General features: G+C 42.7%; 1 protein-coding gene across 1 annotated transcript; it reads left to right on the top strand.

Moving 5' to 3' along the window:
* LOC109228647 (39S ribosomal protein L46, mitochondrial-like) lies at window positions 6017-16753 on the top strand. Its single transcript, XM_019393807.1, has 7 exons — window positions 6017-6152; window positions 6459-6626; window positions 7430-7495; window positions 14986-15060; window positions 15744-15873; window positions 15967-16089; window positions 16250-16753. The coding sequence occupies exons 2-7, from the start codon at window positions 6469-6471 to the stop codon at window positions 16391-16393; spliced, it is 696 nt and encodes a 231-aa protein (XP_019249352.1). The 5' UTR covers window positions 6017-6152; window positions 6459-6468; the 3' UTR covers window positions 16394-16753.

Below are 17376 nucleotides of genomic sequence, written 5' to 3'. Positions count from 1 at the left end.
TAATGAGATCTTCTAACGGACAACATAAGAATCGCACAACTTCAGAACACTCTGCATGAGATAACCCACATGTTTTGCCTCAAACTAACATTTCTGTATACTTTCCACCATCATAAACATTACACAGTCGCTTGATCTTCCTGAGTCAGAACTCATACCGCAGTATGAAATTTACTTCACTCCCAACTAGGAAACATGAAAAGGTTCTTCCCACACCCCTAACTCGGGGCTATACCTCGAATCAAGATGGAAATCAAGAACCTAATAGTTCTTTTATCCTCCAGCAGACCCTTCTCGTCGCTTCTAAATCATATGAATACATCTCGCAGTCACATCACACTCAACACGTAACTATCCAGCCATCACTTCTACTAATAGGGGCACTACCGAATATATAAGTTCAAAAACACGGCTCACATAATCAGTACCTCGGTGCTCAAGCTATAGGTAAAAATCCGGCCTCAGGTCCTCTAGACTGGCCCAACGTCAAACACACAAAGATCACATCTCGCCCCTCTATCAGGGAATCACAAGCCATCGATGCACATCTGATACTGGGTGCTCATGCGTGCATACGAACGCGTGGAAGGAATTTCAAGAGTTACTTTTCAAGATGAATCAAGGACGCACGATAAGAATTCAAGAATGTGAAGTTTTTCCTAAAGGTTCTGCAGCCTCTCGAGGATAAATACAAGCGTCTCCGTACCGATCCGTGAGACTCTACTAAACCTACTCATGACTCGTGAGACCTATGTAACCTAGGCTCTGATACCAACTTGTCACGACCCTAAACCCAAACCCGATCGTGATGGCGCCTTTCGTGAAGACAAGGCTAGCCGACACACTTCTAATTCACTTTAAGCAGTTAAAATAATAAAACTCAAGTCTTTAATCAGAAATAAAATCCCAAAATGAGCATTTAACAGTATAATTGTGGCACCAATCTAGGCCATCAGCCTCATATCAATATCAGTATAACACTGCTGCGGCGCGCAGCCCGATCCCATAGTATCCTCACATCTGGCCCTTGGCCATACTCAGTCCAGACATCATATAAGCCCCTCGGGCATTAGTAAAACAGTAGTTCTCAGCCCAAACCATCATTTAACATATCATTTTAGTTTCAAAAACTGAGTAAAAGTTGCTGAGTTGTAAAACAGTAGAAAACGGTACGACTGAGTTCAAGTAGTAAATCAAAACGGTGAGGAAATAGTGATAAAAACTCCCCGAAGGGTTCAAATAGTTGGCACAAAGCCCATATATGGCAATCAATCCAGATAATGATGATATCAATTAAGCTTCAATCAAATATGCGGTAAAAGCATCGCTCGGGACGGACCCAGTCACAATCCCCAATAGAAAATGACCCCACGCTCATCATCAAGCGCGTGTCTTACCTCAATATAGCACTACGATGTGCAAATCCGGGGTTTCAAACCCTCACGACATCATTTACATTCATTACTCACCTCGAACCGGCTAAAGCTCTAGCTCGCTATGCCCTTGCCTCTTAAATCGGCCTCCTCGCGCGTCGAATCTGACCAAAACTAGAACGAATACGTCACAATAGGCTAAGGAAACAAAACCCAAGCGAAAACAATCGAAAAATATCAAAAATTCCGAAATTAGCAAAACCCGAGCCCCGGGCCCACTTCTCGAAATTCAAAATTTTTTACATCATTAGATTCCTTATCTCCCCACGAGTTCATACATATCAAAAACACAAGAATCGGAGTTCAATTGACCCCTCAAATCCCCAATTTAAACTCTATTAAACTCAAGCCCTAAACCTCCATTTTTAGTCCACAAATCCCTTAATTTTCAGTCCTAATTCATGAAATATCACCATAGAATTGTGTTTTAGGTCCAAAATCCTTACCTTAACGAAGTTCCCTTGAAATTTCTCTTCAAAATCGTCCAAAAACTCTAGGTCCGAAGTTAAAAATGAATAAACCCTTCAAAAATCGCGAAGAAGAACCATTTATACCTTCTGCCCAGGGGTTTTCGCATCTGCGACCCCTTTTACCGCACCTGCGGTACCGCATTTGCTTCCAACCAACCGCTCCTGCGGTTTCTCATTTAAATCCAAAAGTCGCTTCTGCGACAGAATTTCCGTATCTGCGGCTTCGCAGATGCGGCCCCATTGACCGCTTCTGCGGAAACTGCTCCCCAGGCCAAACTTCGCATCTGCGGCCTTCCTCTCGCACGTGCGGCACCGCACCTGCGGTTCCCAAGCCGCAGGTGCGAAAACACCAGAAGCAGCATATGATCTGCAATTGCACAAGTCCAAAACTCTTCCCGTTAGCCATCCGAAACCACTCCGAGGCCCCCGGGACCTCAACCAAAAGCACCAACACCTCCTAAAATCTCATTCAAACTTGTTCCAATCATCAAAACACCTCAAACAACACTAAATCTATCAATTCACATCGAATTCAAGCCTAAGTTTCCTAAAAACTTCCGAAACACGCTTTTGATAAAAAACCCAACCAAACCACATCCAAATGCCCTGAAATTTTGCACACACATCCCAAATCACACAACGAAGCTACAGCAACTCTCGGAATCCCATTCCGACCCTCGGATCAAAATCTCACCTATCAACCGGAATTCGCCAATACTAACTTCGCCAATTCAAGCCTAATTCTACACCGGGCTTCCAAAACCACTTTCGATCACACTCCTAAGTCACAAATCACCACCCGAAGCTAACCGAACCACCGAAACTCATATCCAAGCCCTCTAGCACATAAGTCAACATCCGGTTGACTTTTCCAACTTAAGCCTTCTTAAAAGAGACTAAGTGTCTCATTTCCTTCCTAAATCCACTCCAACCACAAACCAATCAACTCGACCACATAAAACACGGATAAAGAAGCAGAAATGGGGGAAACGGAGTGGTAACTCATGAGACGACTGGTCTGGTCGTCACATTGGTGCACTCCATTTGCTCCGGAGATGCTTATTTGGTCAGTATAATTAGGACATGTATTGACTGGTATGGCGGGGCTCAGTCCCGACCTTTATGATACTTATGTACTCTTAGAGGCTTGTAGACATATGTCATGTATACGAATACTTGTATGGCCTTGTCGGCTATGTTTAGTTTACAAATGATCATGTTGGCCTTATAGGCCCGTATGTCACATGTATAAGTTTTTATATTAGGTTGGGTCATCCTATATTGAGTATTCCCTTATGTTTATTCTAGTTAGCCCATGATGGCCCGCTTGGCCCATTTGCAAATGAGAGTACGATAAGAAAGATATGTATACTGGTACTCGGTTGAGTAACGTACCGGGTGCCCGTTGCGGTCCATAGGTTGGGTCTTGACAGGTGTGATGATTTTTCCCGCACCTGCGATTGCGTAGATACGGGCTAGGAACCGCAGAAGCGAAGGCAGCTGAGGGCTAAGTGAATTCTGCAGAAGCTAGGGATGTGGAGAGTTAATTTTGGTCACTCATTTAGTAAAACGTCTACTGATTTTAAAGCATCCAACTATTTTTGATTTTAAAGCATCCAAGTGAATTCCGCAGAAGCTAGTGATTTGGAGAGTTAATTTTGGGGATTTGAATGGCTATTTGGTGTCGGATTTTGGTAAATTTGGTATAGTTAGACTCATGAGTGAATGAGCTTTCGGGTTTTGTGACTTTTGTCAGATTTCGAGACATGGGCCATGGGGCCGATTTTGAGCCATTTCGAATTTTGAGCTATTATTTCGTAATTTCTTGTAGAATTGATTCCTTTAGCCCGTTTTGATTGTATACTGTTGTGGCTAGATCCGGGACATTTGGAGGTTGACTTGAGAGGCAAAGGCATTTTGGAGTAAAATTTTGCTCGGATTGAGGTAAGTAACAATAATCTGGTCATGAGGGTATGAAACCCCGGATCTTATGATATATGATTGGTTTGGAGGTGACACACATGCTAGGTGACGGGCGTGTGGGCGTGCACCATAGGAATTGGGACTTGGTCCATTTAGTGGAACTATAAAGTTGAGTAACTTGTTGTTAACTATATGCTCTCCCCGTGTTATAGAAATTTGACTGCAAATCATATTAGAAATCATGCTTAGGCTATGGATGAAGTTGCACGCCGCAACGATGCCTGAGGGCTATATGTATATGTATGGATCGGGTTGCACTCCGCAACGAGCCTTAGGGCTCTCTCTCTCTCTCTCTCTCTCTATATATATATATATATATATATATATATATATATATATATATATATATATATATATATTATAATTGTGTTGCACACCGCAACGAGCCTTATGGCTATTTATATATTATGGGATCGGGCTGCACGCCGCAGCGATATAAAGCTTGGATTGAAGGAGCCCTTCCGGAGTATGTACACCCTAGTGAGCGCAGGTACCTATTGAGTGTGAGTGTTTAGGGCTGAGAGCCGAGTGATGAGCTATTGAGAAAGACTGAGTGACGGTTGCCCTGAGAGGCTGTATTTGCTTTCATTGTTGTTGCGCATAGCTGCTATATGTCGCTATTTTGAAACTTCTAAATTGATTTGACTCAAATTACCAGATTTGAAAGCATGTCTACTTTCTTGTTGAGATTACTGAAAATGAACTATAATTGTGTAGCTCGTCACTATCTTTCAGCTCCTTATTTATTATTGTTACTTACTGAGTTGGTTGGACTCGCACTACACCCCGCACTTCGTGTGCAGATCCAGGTATTTTCGGACACGGTGGACATTGATATCGTACATGGTTGATTTTCCAAGATTCATGAGTAGCTGGCCGGCGTTCGCGGTCCTTGTTTCTCCTTCTTGATCTTTTCTTTACTTGTATTTTGATACAGACTCTCGTAGACATTTCTTTTCTAGACTGGTATTGTATAAATGCTCATGAGCTCAGTGACACCCTGATTTGGGAGCTATTTTCCGCACTTGGGTTTTAGGTTTTACCCCGTTTTTATGAAAAACTCCTGTTATTTAAAATTTCTTAATTCATTTGTCTTAAATGTTGGAAGTATTTTGAGAATGTCGGCTTGCCTAGTACCACGATGGGCGCCATCACGACAGGTTAGAATTTGGGTCGTGACACCATCTATGTATTAAGCCAAAATTATAATTTATCAATTACTAGGGGTGGGGGCTACTTTAATAAGGGCTAGGCCGAAATGACTAAAAGTACAAAAAATGACCCGTTTCCTAACAGTCATTTTTTATTTTGACCGTCGGCAACCGTCAAAACTATAAAAAAAAATGATAACGGGCTGGAACTCGATAAAAACCCATGAACGGGTTACCGAGCTAGCTAGGTTTCGGTGCACCGTAGCCAAAAAAGACCCAACCCCGTCCGGCACAACCCCCTACCCTAGCCAACCCATCCCACTCCTTATCGGATCAGACTGAACCAGGCCAAACCGGATTATTAGTGGGCTGGCCTGGCCTGTTTAACACCTTTACTTTTAAGTCCATCAGACAATCATTTATTCCTTTAGTTCTGATTATCTAATATATTCTATATATCTTAATGATGATGTTATCATTTCTAGATCAAAATTATATGAATATTATTTCTATTTAAGGTTGCTTGTCATAATTTTCTTTTTAATTTGACCTAGAAAGGATGTTATACTATTTTATTTAGAAGAAATTTAATTTTAAAAGTTTTTTGTTGTTTCTTAAGTCTCATGTCTAGTTAAAATGAATCACTTAAATTGGGAGAGATGAAGAGAGTATTTAGTTGGCGCTTGAGCATAAATTTAGTTAAAACTTGAGAAAAGACTTCTTGATATTTTACTTAAAAATAGTTTTTGGAAATTAAAATTGTGTTTGGACATGCGTTTTACTTGAAAGAAAGTTAAAGTTTTGTGAGCAAAAGAAAAGTATTCAACAAAAAACTAGCCTAAACTATGTTCGGAACTTGAAAATTTTTCTTTATTTTTTTGTAAAGTTGATCAAATTCCATGATTAATAACTAACTAATTTGGGTGCTAAAAAGATAAAAACAGAAAATTGAGACTAAACTGTAAAAGATGGGAACTCTGTTAACACACTGCTTCGGTAACTCAGGGTACCATTCGCTACAGCCCCTACTCCCTCCTTCCTCTCGCGCTCGCCGCCTGCTCTCTGTCGCCGTCCTCCACAGATTTGCCGACTTCCGGCCATCGGAAACGAAAAAAGTTCGTTCTCTTAGTCTTACCATCTTTTTTTTTTTTTTTTTTGTAAATAATGATTAAGCGATTCAATTAATGCTGTGAATCTGTGATGGTTTATGACTAGTTATAATCTCGTTTTGATTAACCTTCTCCCCAAAAGGAAACCCTAGTTGGACATTTCTTCGTTTTATTGCAACGTCCTAAGTTCAACGTTCAGGTTTCACTTTTTACTGAGCTTACACTACATGCAAATTGTACAGGGAGATTGTTATTACTACTTTGTTTTTTTGAGAATAAACATTCTAAAGAGCTGTGGAATTTGCATTTTAGGGTTTTGAAAATGCTGAGGTGGTGTACGTCTGCGGGTAGATCTATGACATGTAAGCGGTGGTTTTCTTCGTTGAACAATGATAAAATTGTGGCTTCTGTGTTGTTCGAGAGATTACCAGTTGTTGTTCCCAAAATCGATCCAACTGTATATGCTTTTCAAGAATTTTCGTAAGTTTTTTCCTTCCTATGTGTGTGTGATTGTGTGTTTCTTAGTCTCATTTTTGTCAATTCAGTTGTATAGGAAATTGAAATGTTTTATATTCATTGCCTATAAGAGTTAAGCTTTTTCGCTTTATGCAATCCAATTACTGTGAGTTATTTCTTAGAGCAATAAATTCACTAACTATACGGGTGTACCATCAATCTTAAATCATGTAGATGCTCTAAAGAGAAGTCTTTCAAGTTCGTAAGCTTACAAAACATTTATAAGTGTAGATTTTTCTTCACCCTCCAAAAAGATACGACTGTTAATTGAGGACTAAGGCGTAGTTTGGTATATGTGCTTTGCAAAATAGTGCTTCCAACAACAACAAGAACAAGAACAAAATCATCCCTCTTTTTTTGTTTTTTTTTTTTTAAATGGAACAATCATGCCTCAATTCGAAACTAGTCAAGTCAACCTTATGAATCTTCTATAACGGTTTTAGCGCTAACTGGAAGTGAAAACAACCTTAAATAGCTATTCCATTCTTGTGATTTGTAAGTGTGAGGAAGTATATCCAAGAAAGAATAGAGCCTCTTTTGTTCAAACTTTTTTTGTGCCTTCTAATGCTAGGATATACTAGTATGTACAATAAAGCTGAGAATGATGAGGTCATAAGTTGGGTTGGTGACTAAGGCAAAAGGAGATGAAAGGCAAAAAAGAGCAAAGTTTCTTGGACAAGAGTTGGTGAATGGCAATGTAGATAATTCTTAAAGCTTAATCAGTGTTTAGTTGCTTGCAGTAATATTTTTATTAAATGCAATTATAGGTTTCGTTGGAGGCAGCAGTATCGGCGGGAGTATCCAGAAAGTTTTCTGAAGAAGTCTGATACCAGGTAGAGTTTTTGTTGCACCTGTCATTTCTTTTTCCTTGTAAATTATGTACCTTCATTGTGAATATTAAGAACTAATGAATGGTGCTAAGAGTGTGCAAACATAAAATGAGACAAGTTTAAACATAATAGACCAGTGAAATCATTTTAGAAGCTGAATAGAAAGCAGAGAACGTAAAAGTCAAAAAGCTTTCAAGGTTTTCTAAGCATTCTGCTTTACTCTAGAAATAGAGGTGTATGAGTGAGAGAGCTTAGTTTAAATACTAGTTCATGTGCTTCAGAGCTGAATGAATTCTGTTCTGTATAAAATGATTAAAGAAGGCTATGGGCAGAACTGGTTGAGGCTATCCATGACGAAGACAATAGCGAAGAGATAAACAGAAAATCCAAAATTTGGATGCATAATAATTTATACAAGAAAAATATTGGTAACTCATTGTTTACTATTGTAATTTAGTGCCTTTCTTTTTCCATAGATTGTTAAGTTCTGGAATTCCAGCGCTAGAGGTATTTTGATAATTTTGAAAATTCCTGAAATTTGTAAATTTCTGGGAAAATGTTATTTTTTTGTAATACTAGTTATAGTTATGATAATCTGAAGTTGTGAGAACAGGCATCGTAATTTATCTTATGTGACACCGTATAACTCAATCTGTGTAGCCTGTGAAGATCAAGGTTTGGCTCTTATAGTCACTTTAATACTATCTTTACTTCTTTCAATCAGTCAAAATTTCTGTTGCCTCATCTGTTAATAGATGTGATTCTGTTAATAGATGTGATTTTGCCTCACCTGTCGAAACTGTAGCGTTTCTTCAATAATACGAGGCCAAAAAGTTTTGTAGTTGGAGATGCAACTGACTGCCCCCCTATCAGTTAAATAGGTTACAACATATAAAGGGGATGCCATGATGTATTCATCAGTTCCATGCGAAATTGAACAATTTCTGTAACTCGGAATATAGTATTTTTTACTGAGCAACACTATTTTCGTGCTGGGCATTTTACGGTTAAGAAGTTTTGCTTTCTTTTCGGGAAAAAGCGCGTGATGGTAGAAATGGCCTAATATCATTACTATTTTAATTGATCGGGTTGTAAGAAATTGAGATCTCTTCATGCGCAACAGTGCACATGTTGGACAGTAAACTCTGTCTCCTCTTTTTGTCTTTAGGGATAAGAGACCTAACTGATTTTTACTCTTTGAATAGTGTAGCATTATTGCCTTTTCTTTTCATGCATTCTTTCTGATTAGTCCTTTGTACACGGTTCTTTGAGCATGCTATCTGTTACGCGGCACCTTCCTGAGATTCCTTGGAAGGGCGACGTAAGGCTAAGCAACTGATGTCAGTGCAGCTGCTGTCCGCCAACTGAGGTCCCCTACGTACGCTAGACGAGATTGTCAGTGCCGTACGGGAAAACCAATGTCAAGAGCAATTGAGAGAACAGAAATGAGAATTGAGAATGAAAGAAATCTTGATTGCATTAATGAAAGCTATTACAGAAAAGCAACGCGGTGTCGAGGGGGAGAGACACCAGTACAGGGAATTGCTTGCTTGATCCCCCCTAATAATGCTTAAAAAAAATAATCCAAAGCTACAAGACTAGACTTGAATACGCTAGAGAAACATAATGGAAGTACTTGAAATAAAACTACTCTATTTACAATGAAAATGATTTAGTTTTCTAAAAGGCAGCAACAGGTCGTTGTCAGCAGCATTGTCTTTGGCATCACGGTCTGCGCGCGCAGCGTTATCTGCGCGCGCGGCGCTGTTGGAATCTGCCTGCGGCTTGGCGCTGGCGAGGGATATCGGTGGGGCGACAGAGGCACCTGCGCGCTTGTCACTTGGCGCGGCCAAGACCACGGGCCGTCCGTGGCGCTAGGCATTGGGAGACTTGCTAGGACGCCACGGGGCGCGCCCAAGGGGTTATGGGGAATGGCTGGAAAGCCGCCCATGACATTCTCCCCACCTGAGTTGGCGACGTCCTTGGCGCCTTACTTGCAAAATAATCTTCAATGAGGCTCTTGTAGGCTTTGAGGTTTGTTCCCCTCTCCCAAGTATTCTCTTCTGCATCACAGCCCTGCCATTTCACCAAGAACTCTTGGTGATCTTTCCTTGAGGCATGAATCACTCTGTCATCAAGGATAGCTTCAACACGCCTTTTCCCGGTTGAATTGGGACCTCGAATACTGGGTATTGTAAGCTGGCTCCTTGAAGGATCCTCCGTGTCTTCCCGAAAAGGTTTCAGGAGACTGACATGGAAGACAGGATGAATTTTCCACCAAGCTGGGGTATCCACCCGGTATGCAACTTTCCCAATGCGCCTTTCAATGGACAAGGGTCCAATGTATTTTTGTAATAGGCGAGGGTCATGGACTCCCGCAAATAAGTACCGCTTTGGAATTTTGACCTTCACTTTGTCTCCTACTTGATATTCAACAAAGCGACGATTCTGATCAGCATGCCTCTTCATCCGCTTTTGAGCTTTGACAAGATAGCTCCGCACTATCTCCAGATTCCGCTTCCACTCTTTTGAGAAGCTAGCAGCTCGAGGAGACTTAGTCATGTTTGGTGCATTCACAGTGTGTGGGAGTAACGGTTGCTGTCGGGTAACAATTTCAAAAGCGCTTTTGTTCGTAATAGAGCTCTTTTGTGAATTGAAACACAATTGAGCAGCATCCAGAAACTTCACCCAATTCTTCTGCGATCTGGTTAGAAAGTGGCGGAGATATTCCTCCAACATACCATTGAACCGCTCCGTCTGGCCATCAGATTGCGGATGAAAACTTGAGCTGACTCAATTTTGACCCCAGGCACTTAAAGAGTTGGGTCCAAAAGTTGCTAGTGAAGCGTGAGTCGCGATCACTAACAATGTCTTTGGGCAGGCCCCAATATTTGACGACATGAGAGAAGAAGAGTCGAGCTGTATCTTCTGCTGATATATATTGTTGGGTTGCAATAAAGGTGGCATACTTGGAAAACCGGTCCACCACAACCAAGATAGTTGTGAGATCTCCGACCTTGGGCAATCCGGTGATGAAATCCAGGGAGATGCTTTCCCAAGGTCTCTTTGGGATAGCTAGTGGTTCCAAGAGTCCCGCTTGTGTCAAGCGGTCCGACTTGTCCTTCTGGCATACTAGACAAGTCTTCACATACTGAGCGACATCATCGGCCATTTGAGGCCAATAATAGGCACGACGAAGTAACGCCATGGTGCGTTCTTCACTGGGATAACCGGCCCACAGAGTATCATGAAGAGTCCTCCGCAGATCTCCTCCTTTCGGATCATAAAGTCGGTTCCCTTTGACTTTCAGAAAACTATCTTCCATGTAGAACTGGCGAGTCTTGCCCTGTCCTACCAAATCAACCAAATACTGAGCAGCAGGATCCTTGGTGAGTAGATCCTGTATCTGGTCTTTGATGGAGGTGGCTACTTCGCTCCCCCTTAGGGTGGCGAGTAGGCACACCGATGCTAGATCAGCTCTCCGACTGAGTGCATCAGCAACATGATTGGTCTTTCCACTGCGGTACTCCAGGTTGAAGTGGAATTCAGCTAGGAGTTCCCGCCACTTGGCCTGTCGACCATTCAACTTCGGCTGGGTCATGAAATGGCCGACAACTGTGTTGTCGGTCTTGACCACGAACGGGGTTCCCAGTAGATAGTGCCTCCAAAGGCGCAAGCAATGGACGACAACCAATAATTCTTTCTCATGGGCGGCATAGCGCCGCTCTGCATCCTTCAGCTTCCGACTCTCATACGCTACAGGGTGCCCTTCTTGTAGTAAGACCCCACCAAGGGCATAGTCAGATGCATCCGTTTGTACCTCGAACGGCTTGGCCAAATCAGGGAGGGCCAAGACGGGGCTACTAGACATAGCCGCTTTTAATGCGTTGAAGGCCTCCGCTCTCCTTGGTCCCCAATCCCAAGGTGTGACCTTCTTGAGGAGTTTTATCAATGGCACTGCGATAAGGGAGTAGTTCTTCACAAACCGCCGGTAGAAGTTGCATAGGCCAAGGAACGCCCTCAAGGCGTGGACATCCTTAGGCGGCGGCCAATCCGTGATGGCCTGAATCTTCTGTTGTCCATCTTGATACGTCCTTCCTCGATGACATGTCCGAGGAAGTCAATTTGCTTCTGAGCAAAGGAGCATTTGGATAGCTTCGCATATAGTTCATGCTCCCGCAAACGAGCCAGGAACTTCCGCAAATGCACTAGGTGTTCTTCCAATGTTTGGCTATATACCACAATGTCATCCAAGTAGACCACCACGAATTCGTCAATATACTCTCGGAAGTCTTGGTTCATCAGAGTGCAAAATGTAGCTGGAGCATTAGTCAAGCCGAACGGCATAACCAGGAAGTCGTACGACCCATATCTTGTTACACAGGTCGTCTTGTGTTCATCACCTTCTGCGATCCGAACTTGCCAGTAACCTGTCTTGAGGTCTATCTTGGTGAACACCGTCGCACCACCCAGTCTATCGAACAAGTCTGCCATTAAAGGAATAGGGTACTTGTTCTTCACGGTGATTTTGTTTAGAGCTCGATAATCCACACAGAGTCGCAGGCTGCCATCATGTTTCTTTTGGAATAGAACAGGGGACCCATATGGGGACTTTGAGGGTACAATGATCCCTGTATCTAGCATTTCCGTCAATTGTCTCCGAAGCTCGGTGAGTTCGGGTTGTGGCATTCTGTAAGGCGCCCGGGCAGGTGGCTTCGCGCCCGGCACCAACTCAATTTCATGGTCCACAGTGCGCCTAGGCGGGAGCCGCTTTGGCATGTCTTGTGGCATGACATCTTCAAACTCCAGTAGTAACTCCTTCACGGGTTCAGGAATGGGACCCGAGGAGCGTTCTATATCTTCAATGCAGAGGTTGTCAGGAACGTAGGTTCATTCCTTTTGACCCCCTTCTTCAACTGCAAGGCCGAGATGTTCTCAACGGCCATCTTCATGGGCAGGCACGGGATAATGCAGGGCTTGGCCCTATTGGTTCCTATCATCAGTAGCATGTCTGCAAATGGTACCGGCATGGTGTTGGTTTGCCTTAGGAATTCCAGCCCAACAATCAGCTCAAAGTCATCTATGATCACCACTCGCAGGTTGAATTTTCCTTCGTAAGGGCCAAGCTTCACCAGCACTTCTTTAGCCATTCCACCCACTGGCTGGGGAGGTGAGTTGATAGCCTTGACACAACCTTTACCTTTCCCTACAACTAGTCCAAGGTGCTCCACCTGAGTCGAGGCTAAGTAGTTGTGGGTAGCACCCGTGTCTATCATAGCCCGAATGGGCTTGCCATTCACCTTCATCTCAACGAACATTAAGGTCCTCTCTTGTTTAAGAGGAGTCTCTTCATTCGCCTTCTTTTTCCCTTTCTTGGTGATTGGACATGGGTCCTTCTTCTTACGGATACCAGCACTGGTCTCTGCTAATGCCTAAGAAATGGAACCAACATCGTCTGAGTCGTCATCGTCTGAGTCGTCATCGGTCCTATCATCAATAGCCTGATGGGCGTTCATCTGTGCATATGGTCACTCATTGTTCCAATGTGGTCCGCCGCAATGACGACATCTTGAAGGAGGCTTTCTCCCCCGGTCATTGTTGTTTGACGCAGCACTGTTGCTGCCTGAGGAAGGAGCTCTAGATTTGTTTAAGTTCCGATCTCCCCCACTTTTGCTAGGGCCACCATTGCTAGGCTGGCCCCCTTTGAACCCCGCTCGGGCAGGATGCTGAGGCCTGTCCTTCCGAGCTTCCATTTGATAGTCCCCAAGGCATTCAGCTGCTTGGATCGCCTTGGGAAGGGTGTCTACCCTTTGTCTTTGTAGCTCCACGCCGGCATAAGGTTTCAACCCTTCCAGGAGGGTGAAGAGCTTGTCTATGTCCCCCCATGTCGCGTATGCTTAGCATGAGTGCGGAGAATTCCCTCACGTAGTCCCGCACTGATTTTGTCTGGCGGAGCTCCCGTAGTTTTCTCCTTGCATTGTATTCAACATTTTTGGGAAAGAACTGTAGGCGTATGGCTGCCTTCAGTTCTGCCCATGTCTCGAGAGCATCTTCACCGGCCTTGATGGCTTCGTACTTCACCCGCCACCAAAGTTTAGCATCACCCTGAAGATACATGGCAGCAGTTGCTACCTTCTTAGCTTCCTCCAGGCCCCCATCAGCATCGAAATACTGTTCGACGTCAAAGATGAAGTTCTCAACTTCCTTGGCATTCCTAGCTCCACTGTATGGCTTTGGCTCAGGAATTTTCAGTTTCTGTGTCGCGGAAGTGGGGTTCACAGCGCCCCCGATTTGGTTTCCACCTCCTCGGAGTAGGCCCTGTAAAGCAGCGTTGACAACATTGAGCTGGTCTGTCAATTTGTCAATAGTTTGTTGCATGGCAGTCATCCTGTGTGCCTCTTGTACCCTGTAGGCTAAATCCTCGGTGCGCTCCTGTTGGAGCCCCTCGAATTTCCCAAAAATTTCGGCTGCCTCTATGGCTGCCGTCTGCCGGTCTCCGTCGGAGTCGCGACTGATGTTTTCAATGTCAACTTCGGCCTGGAGCACCCTGCGGTCCAGGTCGTCCAACCTTTGCACTAGGCTGGTTCTTAGTTCAGGCACCGTATCCACAATAGGCCGTACCATGATTCACCATGGTCAGAAATTATGGTAATGTCAATACGTTCCCTCGTCCGATGTCGAGCCTAGGCTCTGATACCAACTGTTACGTGGCACCTTCCTGAGATTCCTTGGAAGGGCGACGTAAGGCTAAGCAACTGATGTCAGTGCAGCTGTTGTCTCTGCCAACTGAGGTCCCCTCCGTTCGCTAGACGAGATTGTCAATGCCGTACGGGAAAACCAATGTCAAGAGCAATTGAGAGAACAGAAATGAGAATTGAGAATGAAAGAAATCTTGATTTCATTAATGAAAGCTATTACAGAAAAGCAACGCGGTGTCGAGGGGGAGAGACACCGGTACAGAGAATTGCTTGCTTGCTAGAAAGTTTTGATTGCTTGATCCCCCCTAATAATGCTTAAAAAAATAATCCAAAACTACAAGATTAGACTTGAATACGCTAGAGAAACATAATGGAAGTACTTGAAATAAAACTACTCTATTTACAATGAAAATGACTTAGTTTTCTAAAAGGCAGCAACAGGTCCGTTGTCAGCAGCATTGTCTTTGGCATCACGGTCTGCGCGCGCAGCGTTATCTGCGCGCGCGACGCTGTTGGAATCTGTCTGCGGCTTGGCGCTGGCGAGGGATATCGCTGGGGCGACAGAGGCACCTGCGCGCTTGTCACTTGGCGCGGCCAAGACCACGGGGCCGTCCGTGGCGCTAGGCATTGGAAGACTTGCTAGGACGCCACGGGGCGCGCCCAAGGGGTCATGGGGCATGGCTGGAAAGCCGCCCATGACATATCACATACCGTCCTATCTAGTTTTTGACCTTTCTGTCTATTGTCAAATGCCACATGGTCAACGGCTACAGTAACATCTATATTTATGTGCAGGGGAAAAGGTGATTATCAAATTGATTATAAACCAGCTCCTCGAATCTCAGAGGCTGATAAAGCTAATGATCAAAGGTACCAAGCTTAGACTTATAACTTTGTCTAATATTTTACAAGAATTTGAATATGTACATTGCACTAGAAGATCTTTTTTCTATTCAAGAGTTGCTTTACCTAAATTCAGCAGACTCACCATTTCCTGACAATAGGTAATTGTTGACTTCTAAATTGTTTACAGTTTACCATAACCAAATTTCTGAAGTTGAAGTGCCTTAATATTGATTAGAACTAATTGATGTGATAGTTACTTGGGATTTGTCTAATTGAACATTAAGTATTTGAAATTAAGAACGAAGAGCTATTGTCCATTGCTTTTTTCCTTTCCTTTTGAATGTGTTCATTAAGTATATAAAGTTAAGAATGGAGAGCTATTGTCCATTGCCTTCATCCTTCCCGTTTGAATGCATTCCCTCTCCCAGCAACAAAGCTTGCCTCCGTTCATCAACTCATCACTAAGTCAAAATTTGCTAAAAGGTACTAACCCTCTTTTCACGTTGTTTTAGAGAAAATCACCCGTTTGATTGAATACGCTGCCGTTCTAGAAATCTGATCTTACCGGGCCGGAAGTAGTTTAATCAGCTTTGGTCTCCAATATCCAAAGGCATTTGCCTGAATCGATAGATATTCACAGCGTTTATTTCCTTCCGCTGGCTAGTGTTTCATGTTACTGATTATGAGATTTTGTTGATATGTATAAGATCATTACAGCGAGCACTAGACAGGAGACTCTATCTTCTTGTTCATGGTACCACACATGGCTCTCATAGTGGAAAGCCTGTCTGGCATTTTCCAGAAAAAGTTTATGAGTCTGAAGAGACCCTGCGCAAGGTAACTACTTCTATAGTATTATTCAATTTTTTTCCTTAGGAATTTCAGTAATTTGGTGTTAGAAAATGAAATATAAGTTGCAACTATTTGCAGTGTGCTGAGTCTGCCCTAGAATCTGTAATTGGAGATCTTTCACATACATATTTTGTTGGAAATGCCCCCATGGGCCATATGGTGACAAAACCCACTGAAGATAAGGAAATTCCATCAATTAAGGTATGGGCATTTTAATGATTAAAGTAGTGGAGAAAAGAACAGTCTAGAAATTATTTCAATCCACAAGCAGTCAGGGAGGGAGGGAGGGAGGGAAATTCCCTGATAGCTTCTGCAAGGTGTATGTGCTTCTAATATATTTATTTTATATTTATTGTGACAGCGCTTCTTCTTCAAATCCCAAGTTATTGCAACCAACAAATTTGATATTAGGAAGTGTGATGATTTTGTCTGGGTGACAAAAGATGAGCTGTTGGAATACTTTCCTGAGCAAGCTGAATTTCTGAACAAGGTGATCATCAGCTGATGTTGGTTTATATTCAAACTTTAGGCTTGGTAGGATACCGGAAATAGTTTTGATTATATACCGATGTGAAAATCCATTTCTTCCTACCAAAGTAATGGGTTTTGAGTGCGGGATTATTTTATGTCCTAACAGTAAGAAGATCTGACTGCAAGTTGCCAGTGCGTCATTCATCAAGTTTTGTAGAATTTTGAACATAGGATACTAAAACTGAAAAGGCCTTCTGCCTCCGTATTCCCCCTGTTCCTCCTTCTAAGAAGCTATGTTCAGAACTCTGAATTATTCATGCAATTCAGTATGAATTTGCTTGTGGATGATGATCTTATCTCCTGCCATGAAATAAATTACATGTTTTAGCCTTAACTAGATGTGTGATTTAGTCCAGTTATTTCATAGCTGCACTGAGAATAGAGGTTGTTCTGATTAACAAGATGATTATATGAATTTTAACAGTTGCAATATCCTCCCACATCGACACCCACACACTGTGTACACGGAAGAGTTATGCTTTCCTCAGCATGTCTCTGTTGTCTGCTTTGTGCTGGGCTAGTTAAAGCGGGAAAGGATCCCCCTCCAGTGAAATTATGTCCAGTAATGTTCGATAGCATTGCTGATTCTTGCCACGTGTCTACCCACGTTTTCTATGGTTGAGATTCAATCTTGTAATATACAATTTAAAATGGTAAGACAATTATGAGGAAAAATTATGAAAAAGGGATATTGCTAATGGCGGATGTTTCTATTGTAACGTGCTTTTTTTTTTGGTTAATGAATCTAGAGCTTTAACCAAAAAAGAAAAAAAGGTCTAGAGCTTTAAACAATCCAGAATTCATTCATGCCTTTGGGAAAAGGAATTTAACAAATAACAAGACAAGTATGAGTTTTTTTATCTTGACACAAGAGGTCTTGGACAATGAGATTCATATGAGGTTGTTTAAATACTATAATATGTTTGAAAAGAATATTAGCTACAAAGTCTGCTTTTT

Source organism: Nicotiana attenuata, chromosome 7 (genome assembly GCF_001879085.1).
Source record: "Nicotiana attenuata strain UT chromosome 7, NIATTr2, whole genome shotgun sequence".
NCBI classification, from domain to species: domain Eukaryota; kingdom Viridiplantae; phylum Streptophyta; class Magnoliopsida; order Solanales; family Solanaceae; genus Nicotiana; species Nicotiana attenuata.
Note: the sequence above shows the minus strand (reverse complement) of the source record. Positions and strands in the feature narration are given on the sequence as shown.